The sequence below is a fragment of the Phacochoerus africanus genome, chromosome 4, assembly GCF_016906955.1.
Source record: "Phacochoerus africanus isolate WHEZ1 chromosome 4, ROS_Pafr_v1, whole genome shotgun sequence".
NCBI lineage: Eukaryota > Metazoa > Chordata > Mammalia > Artiodactyla > Suidae > Phacochoerus > Phacochoerus africanus.
The window spans coordinates 27,070,194-27,089,902 of record NC_062547.1 but is presented as its reverse complement, the minus strand read 5'-3'; the positions used below and the strand labels follow the sequence as shown (position 1 = coordinate 27,089,902).

At 44.0% G+C, this 19,709-nt stretch overlaps 1 protein-coding gene across 5 annotated transcripts in view; it reads right to left on the bottom strand.

Annotated features, from left to right (window-relative positions):
• PAMR1 (peptidase domain containing associated with muscle regeneration 1) overlaps positions 1–19,709 on the bottom strand; it is a 167,826-nt gene that overhangs the window by 8,817 nt on the left and 139,300 nt on the right. For all 5 annotated transcript variants that reach the window (XM_047775982.1, XM_047775984.1, XM_047775983.1 and 2 more), the window contains one exon: positions 514–726. In XM_047775982.1, coding sequence (XP_047631938.1) covers positions 514–726 — 213 coding nt within the window. The remainder of the gene's footprint in view (positions 1–513; positions 727–19,709) is intronic.

Below are 19,709 nucleotides of genomic sequence, written 5' to 3'. Positions count from 1 at the left end.
GGCCCTAAAAAGAGAAAAGACAAAATAAATAAATAAATAAAATAAAATAAAACATACATTTTAAAAATAAATAAATAAAATAAACATCTGAACAGCTCAGACCTCCCTCCACATAGGCTGGCAGGGATGATGTGTCTATTTTGTTTTATTCTTGTACTAACTTAAGTAAAAGTAGATAAATGTAGCCATATCAATGCATATTCATTGCTTCAGTTCTATGCTTGAGTTTGCAGATATAAAACTCAGCTTTGCCATCTTTCCTAAACTGCTAACTACATCACTCTCCTTGAGCACATCAAGATGTTGTAATTAAGAGAAGCAGGTCCTGTGGTAACCCCCCAAAGAAGCAAATGTTTTTATGGATGGTTTCCAACCTAAGAGTAACATATGGTTCCAATGAGAACTTGAGAGAGAAATGCATTTTTCCAGGGGCTCAAAAACATCTACGGGAGCTACCAAAATGTCCAGCAACTCCATCTATTTCTATAGACTTCAGACAGATTTGCAAGTTACCTTTTATGCAGATGGGCTGTTTCCCAGACCACTCTCCATTCTGCTGGCAAGTTCTCATCTCATTGCCGCTAAGAACATAGGAGTTGTTACAAAAGAAGGACATGACGGTGCCAATTTTTGCATAGCGCCCATTGATAAGCCCAGGGCCTCCTGTAATCTCCTTGTACCCATTGACTGGGCCCCCAGGGTCTGAGCAGTTTCTTTCTTCGAGGACTGAAAAGTGAAAAGACGAGAAAGGGACAGCTATTAAGAGGCTGAAGCATTCCATTCTAGAATCGAATCTTTTCACGTTTCACTGAATTAAACACACGGTGCTGTGGAGCCTGCTAACAATGGCACTCAAAGGAATTACCAAGAGAAAACTCATAATAGAAAACACATGCATTAGATAGATCTCTCCCCTGTTTTAACAACGTATTCTTAAATTGAGAAGTGTTTCATTCCATGCACAAATGAATTTGATGCCACAACAGGCTCTCTCATATGATCATGTTCATTTCTTTCTCAAACTGTAGGAATGGGCAAGCCTGGACAAAATAAACATTTCGCCTCGATTTTATAATCAGTATGCAAGGGTTATTGCTTTTCAGTTGTAATAACATCCCCTCGCTTCCCTAAAGCTTGAGCAATTAGACTAAAATACTCGGTGTTCTATCTGTATTGTACACAGAAAGTAGAAAACAAAATTAGAAACGAGAGTACTTATATGAATTTAGATTTTCTATCTCATCTTTCTATCTCATCGGCAGGAACATAAACGTGTGGGAAGATGTAGTTAAAAAAACACTAGAGGACAATATAAATTCAGAGATACACCAGATTTCCCTTAATCTCCAAATATAATTTTCCATCTAAACATTTAACAATATCCATTACAAAGATATCTCTAGTCTCTCTCATTGCACAGCTACTTAGCGTACAGTTGGCATCAACAGCTATTCTAAACACTGAACAGGATATTAGATACATCCTGGAAATACTCCATCAGCCAAATAACATATTTTTCTCCAGTGGCTATACTGGATATTACCTGAGTATGACTTGCCTATGGACACAGAGTGAGCTCCCTAAAAGAATCAACCTGTAATTACTGAGTTTGGGCACCAGTCACTTAATCAGGCTCTTTTTACATCATTATTTCTAAGGCCAGGCTCCTCTGTATAAAACAGTCCTCACGCAATGCAATTATGCATTGAATACACTTTTCTTCTGTAACTGTCCCAATTACCCTTCACACAACTTGTTCGCTTCCAGGCAAGAAGTGATTTTCTATTCACATAACACTTCTAAAATATTTGAGATCTAAAAATTAATAAACATCCCTATGTGCCATTTGGCAAGGTTGCTAATATTGGCCAAGTTACAGGCTTGTCTGCTCTAAGATTGCCTGTAGATCATGTGACAGACCATCTCAGTGACACTCTGTGTGCTTTGGGCCATGGGATATGAGCAATTTCCCTGGGGGTGACTCCAAAGTCCCATCTTAAGTGTCAAAAAAAGAGACCTCACTGAGTGAGCTGTTGAAAAATACCAAATTGGTGTAAGGAAGGCCATGCATTTTTTTGAAGCTTCAAGTGGTCACACAAAGTTCCCGTGCTTGTATTTTCAGAAATCCCTCTATGACATGGGAGGAAGAGACTGAAAAAGCATTCCATATTGCTTCAGTGATGGAAGTATTGTATTTCTTGTATTTTCAGAAATCCCTCTATGACATGGGAGGAAGAGACTGAAAAAGCATTCCATATTGCTTCAGTGATATAGTCCAGACTCACTGCTTTACATGTAGCCCAGACACAAGCATAGCTGGAGCTCACGGACTGCAATCATCTCAAAAACATGTGTTCTACCTGCAAGTTTTAGAAAATGGAACTCACGGTCAACATAAAAATCAGAGGATTTCTCATCAAAATCTGTGTTACTGGCTTCTGACAAAACTCAGCTCTGGAAACCCCAGGTCTGTATTCCCACATGGCAAAAATCAGCTGGCGTGGGGAGGGGCTCTGCTTGGATGGGGGCCTCATTCTTCCCCTGGCCACAGCCCTCACCAGAGATGTGAATTCTGGCTGATTAGGCTATCAAAGGGCTATAGTTTGTGTAATTCAAGCGTGGTTCCTCATCCATTTTGAGCTTTGCTTGCTACCACTCATGGCTAGGAAAGATACAAGTACTTCAGACCAGTCTCGGAATACTGAAAGAAAATGAGCTAGCCTCTAGGCTACATCAGCCTCAGCAGAAGATGATAAATCGTGTCTACCAAGTCCAATCATTGGGTTTTTTTCTCCTCTTCAAAGTAAGTCCTTTCATGGTCCACAAGGCTCCCACTCCATAATTTCCTATGTGCAGGATTCTCATGGATCATATTTCTTTCTTTTTTCATGTTTAAAGTTTGATTAAAGTTGGTTTACAAGGTTGTGATCATTTCTGCTGGACAACAAAGTGATTTAGTTGCACATGCACACATATCCATTCTTTTTCAGATTCTTTTCCATATAGGTTATCACAATATTGGGTGGAGTTCCCTGTGCTATATGCATGGATCATATTTCTATTACATTACATGTGGGTTGGACTGGCAGGAATATGGGAGAGTTCTTGAGCCCTTGGAGGTGAAAAAGACTTGGGTTCTTTGTTTCTCTCACTGAAGAGGCTTTAAAGGGAGATTTAAAGAGAAACAGACTCAAGATATCTAAGCACATCTACCCAAGGCTGAGGAATTCTGTCATATTTTTGTAATTCTTAAATGCCTCTTCCTTTGTTTGGTGAAAACAGATTTATGGTTACCAAAAGGGACAGGCTGGGGGATGGGATGGACTGAGGATTTGGGATTGGCATATGCACACTAAGATCTTAGAATGGAGAACTGTTATTTGATTTTAAGTTATGCTCATGATATATCACCAGGGTTGAGCTTAATGATACTTCCAAGGGAGGGTTCAACGGAAGGCAAGACTTATGGCTGAAATTCACAAGAAATGCAGACATTAGAAACAGATTTGTAAACGATTCAGGTAATGTAACTGTCGGACACTACTTAAAAATAAATAGACCAAAAATAAAAAAATAAAATAAAAGACAAAATTGAGAACTTTGATAGAAAATGGAAAACCTTAAAAAAATAACCAAAGGAGAAATCTAGAACTCTAAAGTTGTAATGACATAAAGTACAAACTCAGTGGATGAGTTTAATAGCAAACTAGATGCAGCTTCAGAGTATTAACAAACTATGCTATATACACAGGTCCTGTGGCCAGTCATTCCATATAACTCAGTGTGCACGTGCCAATCCCAAATCCTCAGTCCATCCCTTCCCCCACCTGTCCCCTTTGGTAACCATAAGTTTGTTTTCAAAGTCTATGAGTCTGTATAAGTCTACTATACTTCAAAAAAAATTTTTTTTTCTTTCTAGGGCTGCACCCTCAGCATATGGAGGTTCCCAGGTGAGGGGTTGAATCAGAGCTACAGCTGTTGGCCTACACCACAGCCACAGCAACACAGGATCTGAGCCGTGCCTGCCACAGCTCACAGTAATACCAGATCCTTAACCCACTGAGCAAGGTCAGAGATCGAACCCACAACCTCATGGTTCCTATCTGATTCTTTGCTGCTGCATCATGACAGGAACTCCCCCACCCCAAAATTTGTTTAAAGGGTATTAACAAACTGAAAGATAACTTCAAAGAAAAGATTCAGAACAAAGCCCAAGAGACAAAGAAGGTGAAAAATGTTTAGGAAAATGTAAGGATACAGCAAGAAGGCTAATAAATACATAGAACGGGCATCCTAGATGAAAAGGGGGAGAATGGAGCAAAACAAATATATAAAGAAAAAACAACTAAAATTGTTCTGATGGAAGACATCAATCTATAGATTTATATACAAAATCCCAAGGCAGATAAATATGAAGGAAACCATACAGACATATCATATAAAACTGTTAAAAGCCCAATAAAAAAAAATTAAAGCAACAACAACAACAACAACAAAAAAGACAAAAGACAAAAAAAAAATTAAGCAGCCAAAAGGGGCTGAAGAGATTGGGGAAACATACTTTAAGACAATGACAGGGAGTCCCCATTGTGTCTCAGTGGGTTAAGAACCTGACGTTGTCTCTGTGAGGATGCAGGTTCAATCCTCGGCCTCATTCAGTGGGTTATGGATCTGGCGTTGCTGTAAGATGTGGCATAGGCTGCAGATGTGGTTCAGATCTGGGGTGGCTGTGGCTGTGGCAAAGGCCTGCGGCTGCAGCTCCAATTTGACCCCTGACTTGGGAACGTCCATATGCCACAGGTACAGCCAATAAAAAATGAACTAATTACAATCATTATCTCTGGCTTCTAATATTGAGTTTTTGCTTCTTTATTCTTTTTTCAAGTTTTATAATCAGAAAATGCAGCCATAAAAGTTTACCGTTGATTGTTTTTGTTGTTCTTTCTATTATTATTTTTTAAAGTATCTGGCAAAATGGCTTGGGTCCTCCCTGCTAAGACTATAAATCTAGCATTAAATCTTCATGCCTTTTTTGTGTCTTTTCATACCCTCTCCACCCCATGCAAATCTCTTCATCATCTTGCATAATCATAGAGTAATCCAACTTGCTATGAACTCAGATTTAAATGAACTTTGTCACTAGACTCTGGAGGAAAAGTAATGGCCTCCAGGATCAGATAACTATAGGCTCAAATAACCACTTGGTCCTCAGGGTCCAGAATAAGCCCACAGTAGGTGTTCAACAAATGTTTGTTTATAGGTGGAAAGGATTGAAACTAACACGTATTCATTCTCCCACTTAATAAACTAGAGCCTGAAAACTTAATCTCGGCAAATCTTGCTCTTCTCATCTATAAAGTGAGACAATAACACTTTCCTGGCTGGTCTGGTTTTGAGGAGTAATTTATATTCCACGTAGGTTCCACTTCCTTTATTTGCCTTTATTTACAAAGCACCCAACTGCCTTTAAAAATCAATTCTCCAAATTCATACACCTTAAAGAAAAACCCATAAAGAAACCTAAAGGCCCAATAGGCCTATTCAAATACAGAGCAATATGCTCTGGCCTCTTGGTAATGTCTACAAAGGACAGGCTTCCAGACCTGGGTCTAGTATGTGGGTTCAAACTTCTGGGTACCAACCATGGTCCCTGTACAGTCATCTATCTTAATCCTGTATAATGAAGACTTAAAATTATATCTTTGTATCAAACATCTACGGGGCACTAGTCACTCTTCCCTCATTTATTTCCTGTACTTTCCAAAGCTGTACACTTTCTTGTGAAGCTTTTGAAGAGAATTCTAAGGCTTCATTTCCCTCCCAGTTTAGACACCTACCTGTTGGGTTCATAGACCATCTGCATCTCATCAGAGCATCTCCCCAGGGTGAGATTTCCAAACTCTCTCATTTTCCCCCCCCCCTGTGGGTTCTCTATTTAGAAACCTTTGTATCTCCCTATTGAACAGATTCGTGATTCTTTTCTATTTGATTTTTCAAGAGCATGGGATTTCATTTCTCCTCAGTGGGATGGATGTCTTCACACAGAGCAAAACGAGAATTTGAAACATCTGCATCTCTGGTGTGAAGGAGCATCAAGCTCCTGTTTTGCTAAGTAAACTAGTCCATGATTAGTCACAAAGAGCACTCTGCCCTGTTACTTCCGAGGACTCAGCACGAGGGTATAAACACATGAAGATCAGCGTGCCTCAACATGCTGTTGTGTGAACAAAACCAGCACTTGGGATGCCTTTCTCTGGATACAATAAACATTTAAAGAAACACCTTCCCTTGTCTTTTTCTCAGGGCAACTGTTTCAGGCAGTTTGCTGTGACACCACTTTATAGAGGATGGGCAATGGCTTTGGGATGGCTGGTAGTGATCACGCTTGGTGCCCCGCCCAGCTCTCCTCACAACCCCTTTACCAGCTCAGCTTCTACATGGGTGCTTTACTGGCACCCGCTGCCTTCAGAGGACTGACCTTGGCCATAGGCGCCATCCTGCTCATACGAAGAGCTGACAAATGCCTAATTTTTTTCCCCTCATGCCCACCCCACCGTAGCCAGTGACTGATGGGTGCGAAAGTACCCAAGCCCAACTCCTATTTCTTGAGGTGTGACTTACACTTCCCAGAACTCCCCAGGATGGGGCTGAGTCTGGGAATTCAGGTGGAATCACTCTTGCTGGGTTTCTTCCTCTTCTCTATGTTGCTTTCCCAGCTCCCTGATGAGCTGATCCTGAGAGTACTTCCTTTAGTAAATCGTTTGGACCCAAACACTTGGGCTCAGGGTCTGGTGTGGGGAGACACTAAGCTAAGAGAGCTCTGCTGTTTCTTAGCTCTGGGCATCAGAGCCCCTCCCCTCTCTCAGGGTGGCACACTTGGGAGGTGATGAGGCCTCACAGAGGCGATTATCTCAGCCCTGGGCATGGGGCCCCCTTCACCTTTCAGCACTCCTGGGAGACCTCAGGGAGGATGACTGGTAGGACCACTAGAGAGGCTGCATGTCATCAGAGGGCCTCCAGCCCTAAGATACTCTCAGGCTCCAGGCCAGTCCCCCTCCACCAGCAGAGCTGTTTTGACCTAAAGGGATCAGATGCTTCAGAACAATGGACTTCCCCAAGACAAACAGTGAGGACCCAGAGCCCCCCATCCAAGGATTCTCTCTGTTGACTTGGTGCTGTCTGTGTAAAGCCAGGGGCCTTTATACAACCCTGGGGTACAGAGGAGGCCCCCGCAATGACTAAACTTCTCTTGAGCCTGAATTCTGGGTCTTAGAGTTGGAGAAAGTTGATTTAAGGCACGTAAATTCTATCTGTTCCTCCCCTGATTGGTATACTGAGATTCATACTAGACGTAAGATAGCTGAGATGCCCAGGTCCAAAAGGTCTGTAAGAAATGGACATGATGATGGAGATATCAGGGAGTATGTCAGATAAGATAGAGACATTTTAAGGAAAAGCAGCTTTGGGGTGCACATAAATAATGCCACTTTTTTGGTGCCCTCTGGTCAGATCATCTACATTGACTATGACAAAAGGAAGTTCACACTCTTCAGCCCTAATTTAGGGAAGGGACCCACCATCCCAAGTCACTAATAATCACAAAATACAGGGAGCAGATCCAGTTGTGGCAAGAAAACAGATCTCTTGTTCCATTAATCACTCTCCACCGGTATCATTTTTTAAATGGCCATACCTGCAACATATGGACGTTCTTGGGCCAAGGATTGAATCTGAGCCACAGCTGCGACCTCTGCTGCTGGATCCTTTAACCCACTGTGTCAGGCCAGTGACTGAACCTGTGTCTCTGCAGCAACCCAAGCCACCGCAGTTAGGTTCTTAACCTGCTGCACCACAGCGGGAACTCCTCTACCAGTATATCCTTGTTTACAAAATATCTTTTTACGAAGGAATCCAGAATTTCAATGTGATGCACCAAATATCATGAATATTTGTCTTTTCCTTTGGTCTTGACGCTATAAGGTCGAAGTTAGAGATAAGATCTAGAAAAAGACCCAGGAACCTAAGAGTTCAATCACTGCTTTGCCCATTGGAAGCCCAGTGTGTCTCTGTGCAGAGAAGGACTGGTGAGGTGCTGTTGCCATCGATTTCATTGATTAATTTTCCTGCACCATACTTTTTTTTTTTTTTTTCCCCACCGTACAGCAAGGGGATCAAGTTATCCTTACATGTATACATTACATTGCACCATATGTTTAGTAAGTGCCTCCTCTGTGCTCAGTGGGATCAGGCATTAGCAGATGTGTTTCTGTATGTTTAACATGGAAATTTGTAATTTAAACCCAGACATCCAAAGGCCCTTCCCAACCACACTTAAGCACTTATTAAAATGGTTTGAGGCCTTCCAATTACTTATTGCCCAAGTCTTCAGGGGAATGGAGCCATTACATAGATATAATTTTTTTCTTTAGCACCATTTCATCCTAAATCACTAGTGTCTTTCTTAACTTGGCTTCTAAAATTTCATCAGAACAGAGGATTCTAACCAGGGAATAAAGTAAAGGTAACCACTGGGGCCTTAAATGCCTCTGAATGGGATGCGGCGGGAGGGGTCTCAGCAAACAGTAGCCACCCCCAGCAACTGACTGCCATCTGGGTTGCATCCAAGATTTCATCAGGCACAATCGATTTCACTGGGTTGATACCATCATCCTCTGTGTTGTCTGAAAGAAAAGCTCTTAATCTACAGACAAGAACTTAGGTGAAATGGAACCAGGTTCTATTTAGATGCTTCTGCTAAGAATAACCACTGGGGATTTGCTGGAATTCAAGCTCTCGGTTTTATCTCATCTGCGTTCTCCCTGTGATACCAAACAGAATTGTTGACACAGAGATTACTGTTTAACCAGGGCACATGTTGAAGTTAATGCAGCGAGACTGGTTGATCAAGGGCACAATTACAAAAGATGAGGCAATTAGCAAAGGCCCAGCGATGATGCTTCCTTATGATGGGAACGGCTACTTTCTAACACCTGTCTGAAAAATGCTAGATGGCAGAGTTTGACCAAATCCTTCAGAAGATTCTAAGTCCTTTGGGAGGTATTATAGGCTCTCTATACAAACATTACTGGAGTCCCCGCTCCTCTCCCACCCCACCCCAGAAAAACTGGGGAGGCTCTTATGTACAGAGGAGAGAGAAAGAGAGAGAGGGCGAGAGAGGGTTGTGTGTAAAAGAGAGAGTCAATTTTTGGGTCTAACATTGAATCTTTTTAAACCAATAATACAACCCTAACCCTAACCCTAACCCATATTCTGAGCACCCTTCGGACAATGCAATCCTGAAATATATGTTCTTCGTCATTGATCAAAGGCTTACCCAATATTTTAAAGAAACAACCAGATGATGATCTAGCTGTCCTGAGCTCTATCCTCCTATTAACTTAACTCTGTAAAGAAGTATTTTTCCAAAGTATTTTAGATTGGGTTCTTCCAGAAGCAACCTGGGAGACCAGGATTTGAGTGCAAGTCGCTTATTTAGGTGGTAATCCCAGTAAAGACCCAAAGGAGTGTGGGGAAGTGAGACACGGAATTTTGCTCTATTAAGAATGGTTATTATTATTAATCACTGGGGCAACTGAGGTTCAATGCCCCTGGGAAGCTCTGGGAGACAATGCAGAACATGCCTCGGAGTTATCCTATCCAGACAGCAAGGGATATACATTACTATCTACAGACCACCATCAACTGTTCATTGAAGGATGATGGATGAACATTAATTCCTCCAGTCTGCCCACCTGTATGAGCCAGTGGGCTCTGAGAGCTAGGGATAGCCCTTAGGCAGAGCTGCAGGAGCACAGGGCTGGAGGTCAGTGGGTTGACATGCTCAGTAATGGCATAAGCATAATAAAATCCAGTTGTTGTTGTTTTTTTTTTTTTTCAGGGAAAGTGAAAGGATCCAGGTTTCACAAATATTTGGTATAAGAAAAAACTATATTTCTGTTATTTACAAAACTGAAGTTAAAATCATTTCCCCAGCACCATAAGGAGACAGAAGTAGGGATTATAATAAAATGGACAATATTTGCATTTCTAAATGTACTTGTGTTCACTTTCATTTAATATACAATTAGAGGAGTTCCTGTCATGGCACAGTGGAAACAAATCTGACTAGGAACCATGAGGTTTCAGGTTTGATCCCTGGCCTCTCTCAGTGGGCTAAGGATCCAGCGTTGCCATGAGCTGTGGTGTAGGTCGCAGATCTGGCTTGGATCCCGAGTTGCTGTGCCTGTGGCTTAAGCCGGTGGCTACAGCTCCGATTCAACCCCTAGCCTGGAAACCTCCATATGCCGCAGGTACAGCCCTAAAAAGACAAAAGACAAAAAAAAAAACCCCAAAAACAAAAACCATACAATTAGAGCTATACCAGCTAAGGCATTTCTCTTTTTGCCTTTGCTCCCTGGAAAACTTAGAGTCATAGCCATTTGAAGCTGATCATGTCATCTGATGCAAGTGTTCAATTTCATTCTCGCATCCTATCTAGTGACTCCTTCACTTGTTTTTGCCCCATAACTATACATTGTCTTACTTTAATTATTACTTTCACCCCACTTGCTTTCAGAAATGGTTTGATGTGATTTACAAAACAGCACCTAAAAAACCATATTTTTTTTTCTCAAAATTTATATCAATGAGATTTTCAGGGTTGCCGGAGAGCCACCTGAACAAAAAAACCCAACAAAAACAAAAACCAAAAACTAAGGGTACTATCCTGTCTCTTTAACAGGAGTGGGGTTTCAGAGCTGTAGGACTCTCTGGGGAGTTGTGGCAAAGGAAAGAGATCCAAAGTCAACAAAATCCATGACCCCATTATGTAGCTGGCAGTGTGGGCTGGGGTGTTCATCTCAGTTTTCAATACACTCTTGGTATCCACCCATTCTCAATCATCAGCCAAATCAAGGAAACAATTTTTGACAGAATTTCAGTTCTGTTTGAAAAGGCATTAATTTTCTCATTGGGACTTTGTTCATTCTGGAAACCCAACTTCGCAGGAGGCCAACACCAGGACAACCACAGTTGGACTCCCATCTCTTCCTTACTTCTTCCTGTTCAGCTTCAATCTGAGTCTGATACCTCTGGACCCAACATCTTTTACTTCCACAAAGGTCTTCCCCACTCAGGCAAAAGGACTCCCACTGGGGCTATAACGCCCCTCTGAAAACCCTTCTTATCCCTGTCCAGCCAATGGAATTCTGCCCCACTCTCCCACCCAGTGTTTTCCAGCCTTCCAAGATTGTGAATGAGACAGTATCCGAGCAAAATGACACTTGGACTGCACACACTGCTATTTATTCATCTGGTAGCAATTTGGAGGCTGAGGCTTACAATTAGCTATTTGATCTTAATCAGGATTGTCCTTGGCTCCTGGTACACTGTGTCTTTCAGATACCACTTTTCTGGTGTTTGCATGGCCTATTTCATTAGCCAGCTGAAAGTCCCTGTGCCTAAGCGACAGGTCAGCTTCAAAAAAAATTCTCAGGAAGCCCTAGTCATTTTGGTCTTGTTCAAAATCCACTGGGCACCTCCTCTTTTGGTAGAGTCGATGGGTAACCTATGTAACTAGAGAAACTCAGCTGTCTCCTACCTAGCAGTTGTACTCCATAAGTCTTCTGAGGGCTCCCCCAAATCTCAGACGGTTTCTGAGTTAGCTCCTGTGGATGGGGTTGGGGGTAGGTAATAACGCTAAACTACCAGGGGAAATGTCCCCCAGCGGCTGTTACACTCAACTTTTCAAATATAAAAAATGTCCATAAGGAAAATGGCCCAAACAAGGCAGTTCTATTCTGTTTAGTCTTGGGGATGAAGAGAACGACCTTGTAGAGGAGGCCTGAGCTTCCAAGCGCATTTGAGTCCTAAGAGGTTCTGCCAGCTTAGGAATTCTCATCACCACCATCTCCATTTCCAATGGCCTTTCTAGAAGAAGTTGTAGCTGGGGAATATGTAACATGACCACTCTCCTCTGCACCAGAAAAAGGCTAAGATTGGAATTGTTTCATGGTTCTGCCAAATGAAGGGAGGAAAGGTACCATGGAGCCCTGCTTTATCTCCCCAGTGCCTGGTACCTAACAGACACTCTCAAACATCCAGCTGGATGAATCTGCAAACTTGGCAAGGATAACAGTACTGACCTTGTGGGGATGTGACCATTAAATGAGACAGCATCACATAAAGCACAGAGCCTGACCTATATTGAGATTAGTGGAATAGCTACTGTTGTTGTTTTGAATATTTGGATGCCAATAAGAATGCTTTGTGCTGTGCACAGAGGAAGCTCTCATCTTCCAAAGCAAGGTGAGGGACCAGTAATGAACACCCTACAAGACAGGAGCCTTTAAGAAAAGGTGGGGGCTCTGCAGCCTGTGTTGAGGCACTGGAGTCAGCCTCAGGGTCTTGACAGCAGGATGTCTATTTCCATCAGAAGTCAGTTCTTCTACTCCCTGCATCTTCCCCCTGCTCCCCTCCATGGGCACACAGTCCACCTTGGCTCTAGCGGATAACCTCTTAATGCAAAGCCAAAATAAAATCTGCCCCCTGCATCAAGCCCTGCCTCAATGATCTTGTCTGCCAAAGCCAAGAGGCCCCAACAGAGAGCAGGCTAGTGGAGGCAAAGAGTTAGTAAAACAATGGTGTATCTGGTCCATTCCACACTGATGGGCACTCCATCCCAAACTCTCGGGCTAGAGAGCTGTTTACGGGGCCTGACTGGTCCTCTTTATTATTTGGCTGGAATGCCATTCATAACTAAAACAATTGCTGCAAGCTAGCAAAATGCACCCTTATAGGCCAACCCCAATCATCTTACCCTGAACGAGAAGAGGCAAGGCCAGTAGAGTTAATGCTAAAATGTCACTCAGTCTGTGTCAGTCTCAGTTTTACCCAACAAAGAAGGATCCAAATGAAAAGGAAAGTTTATCCCTGAAGTAGAAAAACAAATAAACAAATACCTTGGTAACTATAAAAGGGCCGTTTCTCCTGCGTTGTCAGCTTTTGCTTTCCAGATCTAACTCCAAATGAGACGCTATCCCACTAAACGTGCTAAGGCGGATGGCAGAGATTCACATCTATATTAGGGAGGGAGAGTAGATGGGAGGCTTGGGTCTAAGGAGGTGTTTAAGAAGTAAGCAGCCCACTAGCTAATCATCTTCCCAGGGCTGCTCCAATCCCTGAAGGCTCTAGGTGATCAAGCGCGTGTGGGTAACAACTACGGATTCCCCAGGACTATCTTCCACAGAGTCGCCCCTCTACCCCTCACCCCCTCTCAGGCCAGAGTGTGTCTTCTCTTTCCTACCCTTGAAAGGAGATATTTCCTCCTGTTTTTGCAGTTTGATGTATTTATTGTTGCTCAAATAAAATATGTAAAGGATACTTTGGAGCCTTGGTTTTCTGCATAACCACAGGGGAAGAACATACAGCCCACTCCACGGTTGATGAATGACTATTAAAAAGTCCCCTGAGAAAAAGGGAGGCTGACCAGGTAACATGATGTTTGGGGCAACCTGCTCCAGAGTTTCCCAATCCAGTTCCCCTGGATATTACTCCACTTATCACCTCTAACAGCCCCCATTTCCTGGCTCTTTTGGCTATAGACTCCCCATTCCTCCTACCCAATGTGCATGTCTTCTCCCGGGATCCAAGATTCCTTTATGACAGTGGCATTGGCAGTGTCTACTTGTCATTTAAAACCTGATCTTTCTTGCCTAGATGCTGGTGTGGTGGTAGCAATACTTAGCATTTGGCGATGAATCAGGAGGAACGGTACACAGAAACTAAAGGCTTGGAAGAATGTTCTTCAACCCTGGGACCCTGAGAAAGATTGGTTATGATCATAAACTTTGTAAAAACTAGTGCTGTTACCCTAACCCCTTATCTAGAGAATCCCATCTTCGGCCAAACTTTTAAATGGCCACATGGGGCCAGAAGTAGTAATGAGAACAAGCACTTCCATTACTCAGGTCAGTGTCTTCTATGCATCATCTCATTCCATTCCTGCCATCGAGTATTAGATAACAATTCTTAAGAAGTATTAGACAACATTTGCCTGGAACTTATAAGTGGGGAAACTGAAGCTCACAGGAGGTAAATGACTTGCTCAAGATATACCAGGCTGGTCAATTGCAGACTTAGAGCCAAAGCAAGGTCCTTCTAACCAGAGTTCAAGCTCTTTTCAGCCCAGGTTGTACCATCTCACTGTGGACAATGGTGCACCTGTCTTCCACATGTTAAGGATGAAAGGGGCCTTTAGAACTGTTAAAAAAAAAGCCAGGGAATAATTCCATTTTTACAATGTCTCACCTAAGAGGTCTTAAAACAGTTTGCATTAATTCCACCAAGTCCGAGGCACAGTATTTACCTGTGATGGGGTCTGACACACTCTCCCTGCATCAGTGTTAAGGTCTCTGTGAAAACCCCAAAGTTCCCAATCCCCTATTCTGATGAGAAAGTCGAGTTGCCCCTTTGAAGTTGAAGTATAAAGTGTGCCTCTCGCCTCGGGCTCTTTTCTTTCCAGTCCTTGGGACCAGCTAGCGGGAAACCTCCTTCTGCTCCCAAACCCAAGTGAATCCAGAGACACCATTTTTCTTTAATTGGTGGAAGCCGATTTGTTTTGTTCCAAGGCGCGTCCGAGCCTGCAGTGCGAGCTTTGTGCCCCAGCATTGAGCCTGTTTCACTGCCCCTCATTAGGATGCAGGGGGGACAGCCCAGCACTGTCAACTGGGCCAGAGGAACAAAGGCAACAGGGAAACTGGAACGGGGTGATGAATTCCCTGCTCTCCACTTTTTCAAAACAAGATTCTGACCCTTTATTTACTGGAGAACCTATTCTGTCCTTGTGTTCCAGACAAAGAAACAGGAAACTTCAGAGGAAAAAAGGGGCCCCAGTTTCTTACATGGTGGCCCAAGGAGGCTGGGGTCGAGGAGGGTGCTGGCAGGAGGTTAGCTCGGTCCTGCAGCCCAGGCGAGGGCCACTCCCCATTCTCTGCTCTGAGAAGAAGTCACCTGGGAGCAGGGGAAGGTCATTCTTCCTTGGGAAAGGCCTTGGGGAGAAGGCTGGGGTAGCAGCCTGTGAGGACTGTCCTGGGGGCTCTGTCACCCTCGCACAAACTGAATAGGGGGACCCTGTGTGGACACACCTTGTGCTTTATCCTCTCCCCCATAAAACCGGACCGAGCCGTCTCCCTTCAGACCCAAGGAATTCCTTAGAAAATCAACCCATTTCCAGCAGGCAAGAATGGGTGTTCATAGCAGCTCATCTTGGAAGCTGGCAAAACCTTTCAGAGACCATTTTGGCAACAGCTCTCAAAAGTTTAAATACATGTTCCCCTCAGGGCTCAGCAGGTTACAAACACGACTGGTATCCATGAGGATGCAGGTTCGATCCCTGGCCTCAACTATGAACACCCATTCTTGCCTGGGTCCACTTTTCTTTAAAACAGGGTTCCTCAACCTTGACACCCTTGACCTTTGAGGAGGATAACCCTTGGGGTGGGGGCTGCATTATAGGATGTTAGCAGCATCCTGGCCCCTACCCACCAGATGCCAGTAGCCCCTTCCTCTGCTATTGTGACAACCAACAAAAGCTTCCAGTTTGCCAAAAGTGCCCTGAGGGTGGGGGCGGGACACAAAACTGCTCACTGTTGAGAACCACCGGCTTCTAAATGATCTGTAGACAACTTAGGTTTGCTCACCAAAGTAAAGGTTTGGGAGGATCCCCACCAAGTCGTTAGCAGTGATTCTCCTGGGAACCAGGACTGGTCAGGGAAAACAATGTTCTCTTTCTACTGCATACACGTCTGTTGTTCAATTATTTTTACAAGTATGTATTTCTTCTGTAATTAAGAAGAAAATCGATTTTTTCTCCACTCCCACTCTCAGACACACACACACCCAAAGAAAATGAAGAGAACAGCTTATATCAAGAGAGGAGTTCCCACTGTGGCTCAGTGGAAACAAATCTGACTAGCATCCATGAGGATGCAGGTTCGATCCCTGGCCTTGCTCAGTGGGTTAAGGAACCACCATTGCCATGAGCTGTGGTGTGGGTCGCAAATGCAGCTGGGATCCTGAGTTGCTATGGCTGTGGTGGCAGAGCCTGGGAACCTCCATGTGCCGTGGGCGCAGCCCTAAAAAGACAAAACACACACACACACAAAAGACAAAAAGAAGAAGAGACAGTCAATCAGCACTCTCTAGAAAAAAAGAGACAGGGGGACCTTACCTGGGAAGGGGAGTCATTTGAGAGGACTGGATAATGAGACAGGATGAGAAACCAGAGCTCCCAACCCATCATCTGGAGTCTCACCAAGCCATGTGGAGAGAATGGTGTCTTCGAGATTGTGAATGACATGGGAAATGTGGGATTCTGTACTCTGGTTTTGAACTTGACAGGGATCAGTGTCTTGTGCCCTGTACCTCAAATCCTGCCTTTGCTAAAAAAGGATCCTCCACCTTTCCACAAAGACTTTAGGAAAGCAGAACATTAAAGTAGTGACAGGAGTTCCCGTCATGGTGCAGCAGAAATGAATCTGACTAGGAACCATGAGGTGGCACGTTCGATCCCTGGCCTCGCTCAGTGGGTTAAGGATCCGGCATTGCCATGAGCTATGGTGTAGGCTGCAGACATGGCTTGGATCTGATGTTGCTATGGCTGTGGCGTAGGCCAGCAGCTGTAGCTTTTATTCGACCCCTAGCCGGGGAACCTCCATATGCTGTGGAAGCGTAAAAAAAAAAAAAGAAAAGAAAAAAAAGCAATAAATAAATAAGTACATAAAGCAGTGACAGGGAAGCGGTTTCCCTCATTGGGTTTGGTGCTTCATAAATAAGATGGAATTTTCCTTAGCATTTGCTTTGGCGCTTTTAAAGCCACCGTTTTTAAACATATGCCTGGTCCAACTTGGGCATTTTAGAGTTCACAGAATCCCAGCACACTTTGGGTTTTTTTATTCATTTTGAAAGAATTTCCTCCAGGGAGATGTTTTCAGTTTGTTGATACACTCATGCGAAAAACAATCAAGGAAAGCTTTTTCTTTTTTTTTTTTTCTTTTTTTGTCTTTCTAGATGACAGACTGCTCTGGAAAAATGGTTAAGGGTTGTTCGGAAATTATAAGGTAAACTGCCACGGCCAATGGTGATGATCCCCTGCGTCTGAGTTAGTTGGAATTCATGCTGAATTTCCTAGAAAGAGGAACAAACCTAAATCTTATAGAAAATAATCCAGCATTTGGTGTCCCACATTGATGTCAGCAAGAGGCATATCAGATATCCACCACCAATACCTTCATGTGGTCACAACTACGGGTACTACGGGAACTGTGGTTGTTACAACGTTTTGAAGAGTGCCTGGGAAGAATTCTCTTGTTCATCTAGACTGGTAGTTTTGAGACCAAAAGTGATTTGAGACAGTTTGTGAATCAAATGCTGAAATCAGTTCATCATGGCATATTTTTACATTCCTTTTCATCATGTTTACTTGTTTTGGTTTGGGGTTTTATTCTGAATAGAATAACAATGCTGAGATGTCAATTTCTGGATTAAAAGCTACTCATAAATATTTTAGTCACAATTTTGGGACCACGTCCACACACACACACACACACACCACCGTCCCCTATTTGGCCCAGCTTCTTAAAGGCCTTTTGACTAATTTTGTGATGTTTTATTTCCTTCCATTTCTACCTGTGTTTATCAAAGTTCTAATATTATACAGTTAATTTATCAAGAATTTAAGCCTTCCTTTTTTTTTTAGACACCCCTCTGAATCTAAAGGCTAGAGCTCAGGATGTGACACTGTCAAGACTCCAGGATCATTCTATACAGAGATTCCTGAAACAAAGGGAAAGCAACATTTCTTTTCTCTGCTCTGCACTCTACACAGCAGACTCAAATGAGGCAGGAACCATGTAGCAGAAACATCCTTTTCTAAGTTTCCAGCATAATCACACTCAGGTCAGCTTGCTTTTAGTAGAATGCAATGCACGCCCAAGGACACACTTTCAAAAACTGGCTTCTAGCTGCATTGTTTGCAAGGAACACTTGTGAAAATAACCGAAAGATGCATGAACTTTATCAAATGCTCTCAGACCAGGCCCCTTCTTTTTAGGATGCCCCCAATGTCAGCTGCGTGTACTGGTCAGAAGTGATGGTCGCAGACACTTCTGGTGCTCTGTCCTCAGATGCCCTCCCTCCCGTCCCCGACCCAGTCTATACTGGTTTACTTCCAATGGCCTGCACCTACCAACGCTTCCACTGCTTAGGGTTACTGCAACCCCTCTGGCACAGGCACAGAAAGTCAAGCACGTCCTGCTACTCGCCTACATAGCCCTTAGCCAATCACTGATTACAGCTGAGATATGAATGCCCAGCTACCTTGCTTGAAAGCCAGGACACACACGGAGCTGTCCTCTACCCTCCAGACTTCATGGCCTGTGAACACGAAAGCTGGAGCTCTGCCTGAAATCACGCCTTTGCTTGGCTCCCTTCCCTTCCAGCCCAGCCTCCCTGCCTCCCTTACCAGCTTCTCATGAGAGCAGCTCTTGAATCTCACCTGCTCGCACATTCCCATGTCAGCCTCTGCCTCGGGGAACCCTGCCTCGGCCATCATCGGCCCTCCTTTGCTTTTCCCCAATTTGGATTTCTCTTGTTCTTCTGCACATCTCACTCCGTGCCGACAGCTGCAGCGTGTGACATGTGCTTCAGGTCACACACTTCCGTTAGGATCACTTGCCATACACAGGGCCTTGGTATTGGAGACCCTGGATAAGTGATTTCTGGTCACAGTGTTTAAGTTCCTCTCTGCCAATGGCGCAGTCCTGGGCACCGCACCTCTGGGCTGGACACCACCTGAGGCCGCCATATGTAATGGTCAGCGTGTCCTCTTGCCAAGGGCAAAGGATTCGCCCTATCAGATACACATTCCAGTTTCTCCCCTCTGAGGATGGTTTGAATCTAACATCAGAAAGGAGTCACGTCCTGTCTTTTAAGAACATGAATTAGAAATTCCTACCTGCCTCGAAGTGAGTCATGTCTTTGAGTGAGTTTCCTCTTATTTCTGCTGTTTGTTTGACCCTGGGTTACAGAGGGCTACTACTGCTCTGCTGTTTGAACTGGAGGGTGTGGGTGACACCAGGGGACAGCCAGGACATGGCTCCGGCAAGAGGTGGTGAGAGCCTGAGTGGTGGCAGCAGCCGGAGAACGGAGGTCCTTGAGGATGTGTGGAATTCCACGGTTGGTGGATTTCTTTATGACTCTGTGCTGCCCCGCCTCCCGCAGCCCCAGCACATCCCAGACCCGCTTGAGAACAACCGGCGATGCACGAGGCTTATCTTACAACTCAGGATCCGCTGCTTCAGCGAACAACAAACAAGGTATGCCTTCCTCTGCGTTTCCACACGTTTCAGTGCATGGTAGTCCTTGAGTTAATGTTGCTTTGTCTGTCACTCAACCTGGCCCCATATTTACAGGATGATCCTGTACTCTGTCACCCATTCAGAACACTTGAGTATGAAAGAACATGTTATTAACGACAGTGCCCAGACAAAATGCATCGAACTAGAACTGTCCCTGGGACACTGGGACTCAGGGTCACCCTCCATCTGTACCATCCTCAATTGGGGGCTTCAGAACACACCACAGCACCCTGGAGCAGGACTCTAAAATTTGGATCACAGGATGGACAGGGAGTTCAGACTCTGGGACCCTTT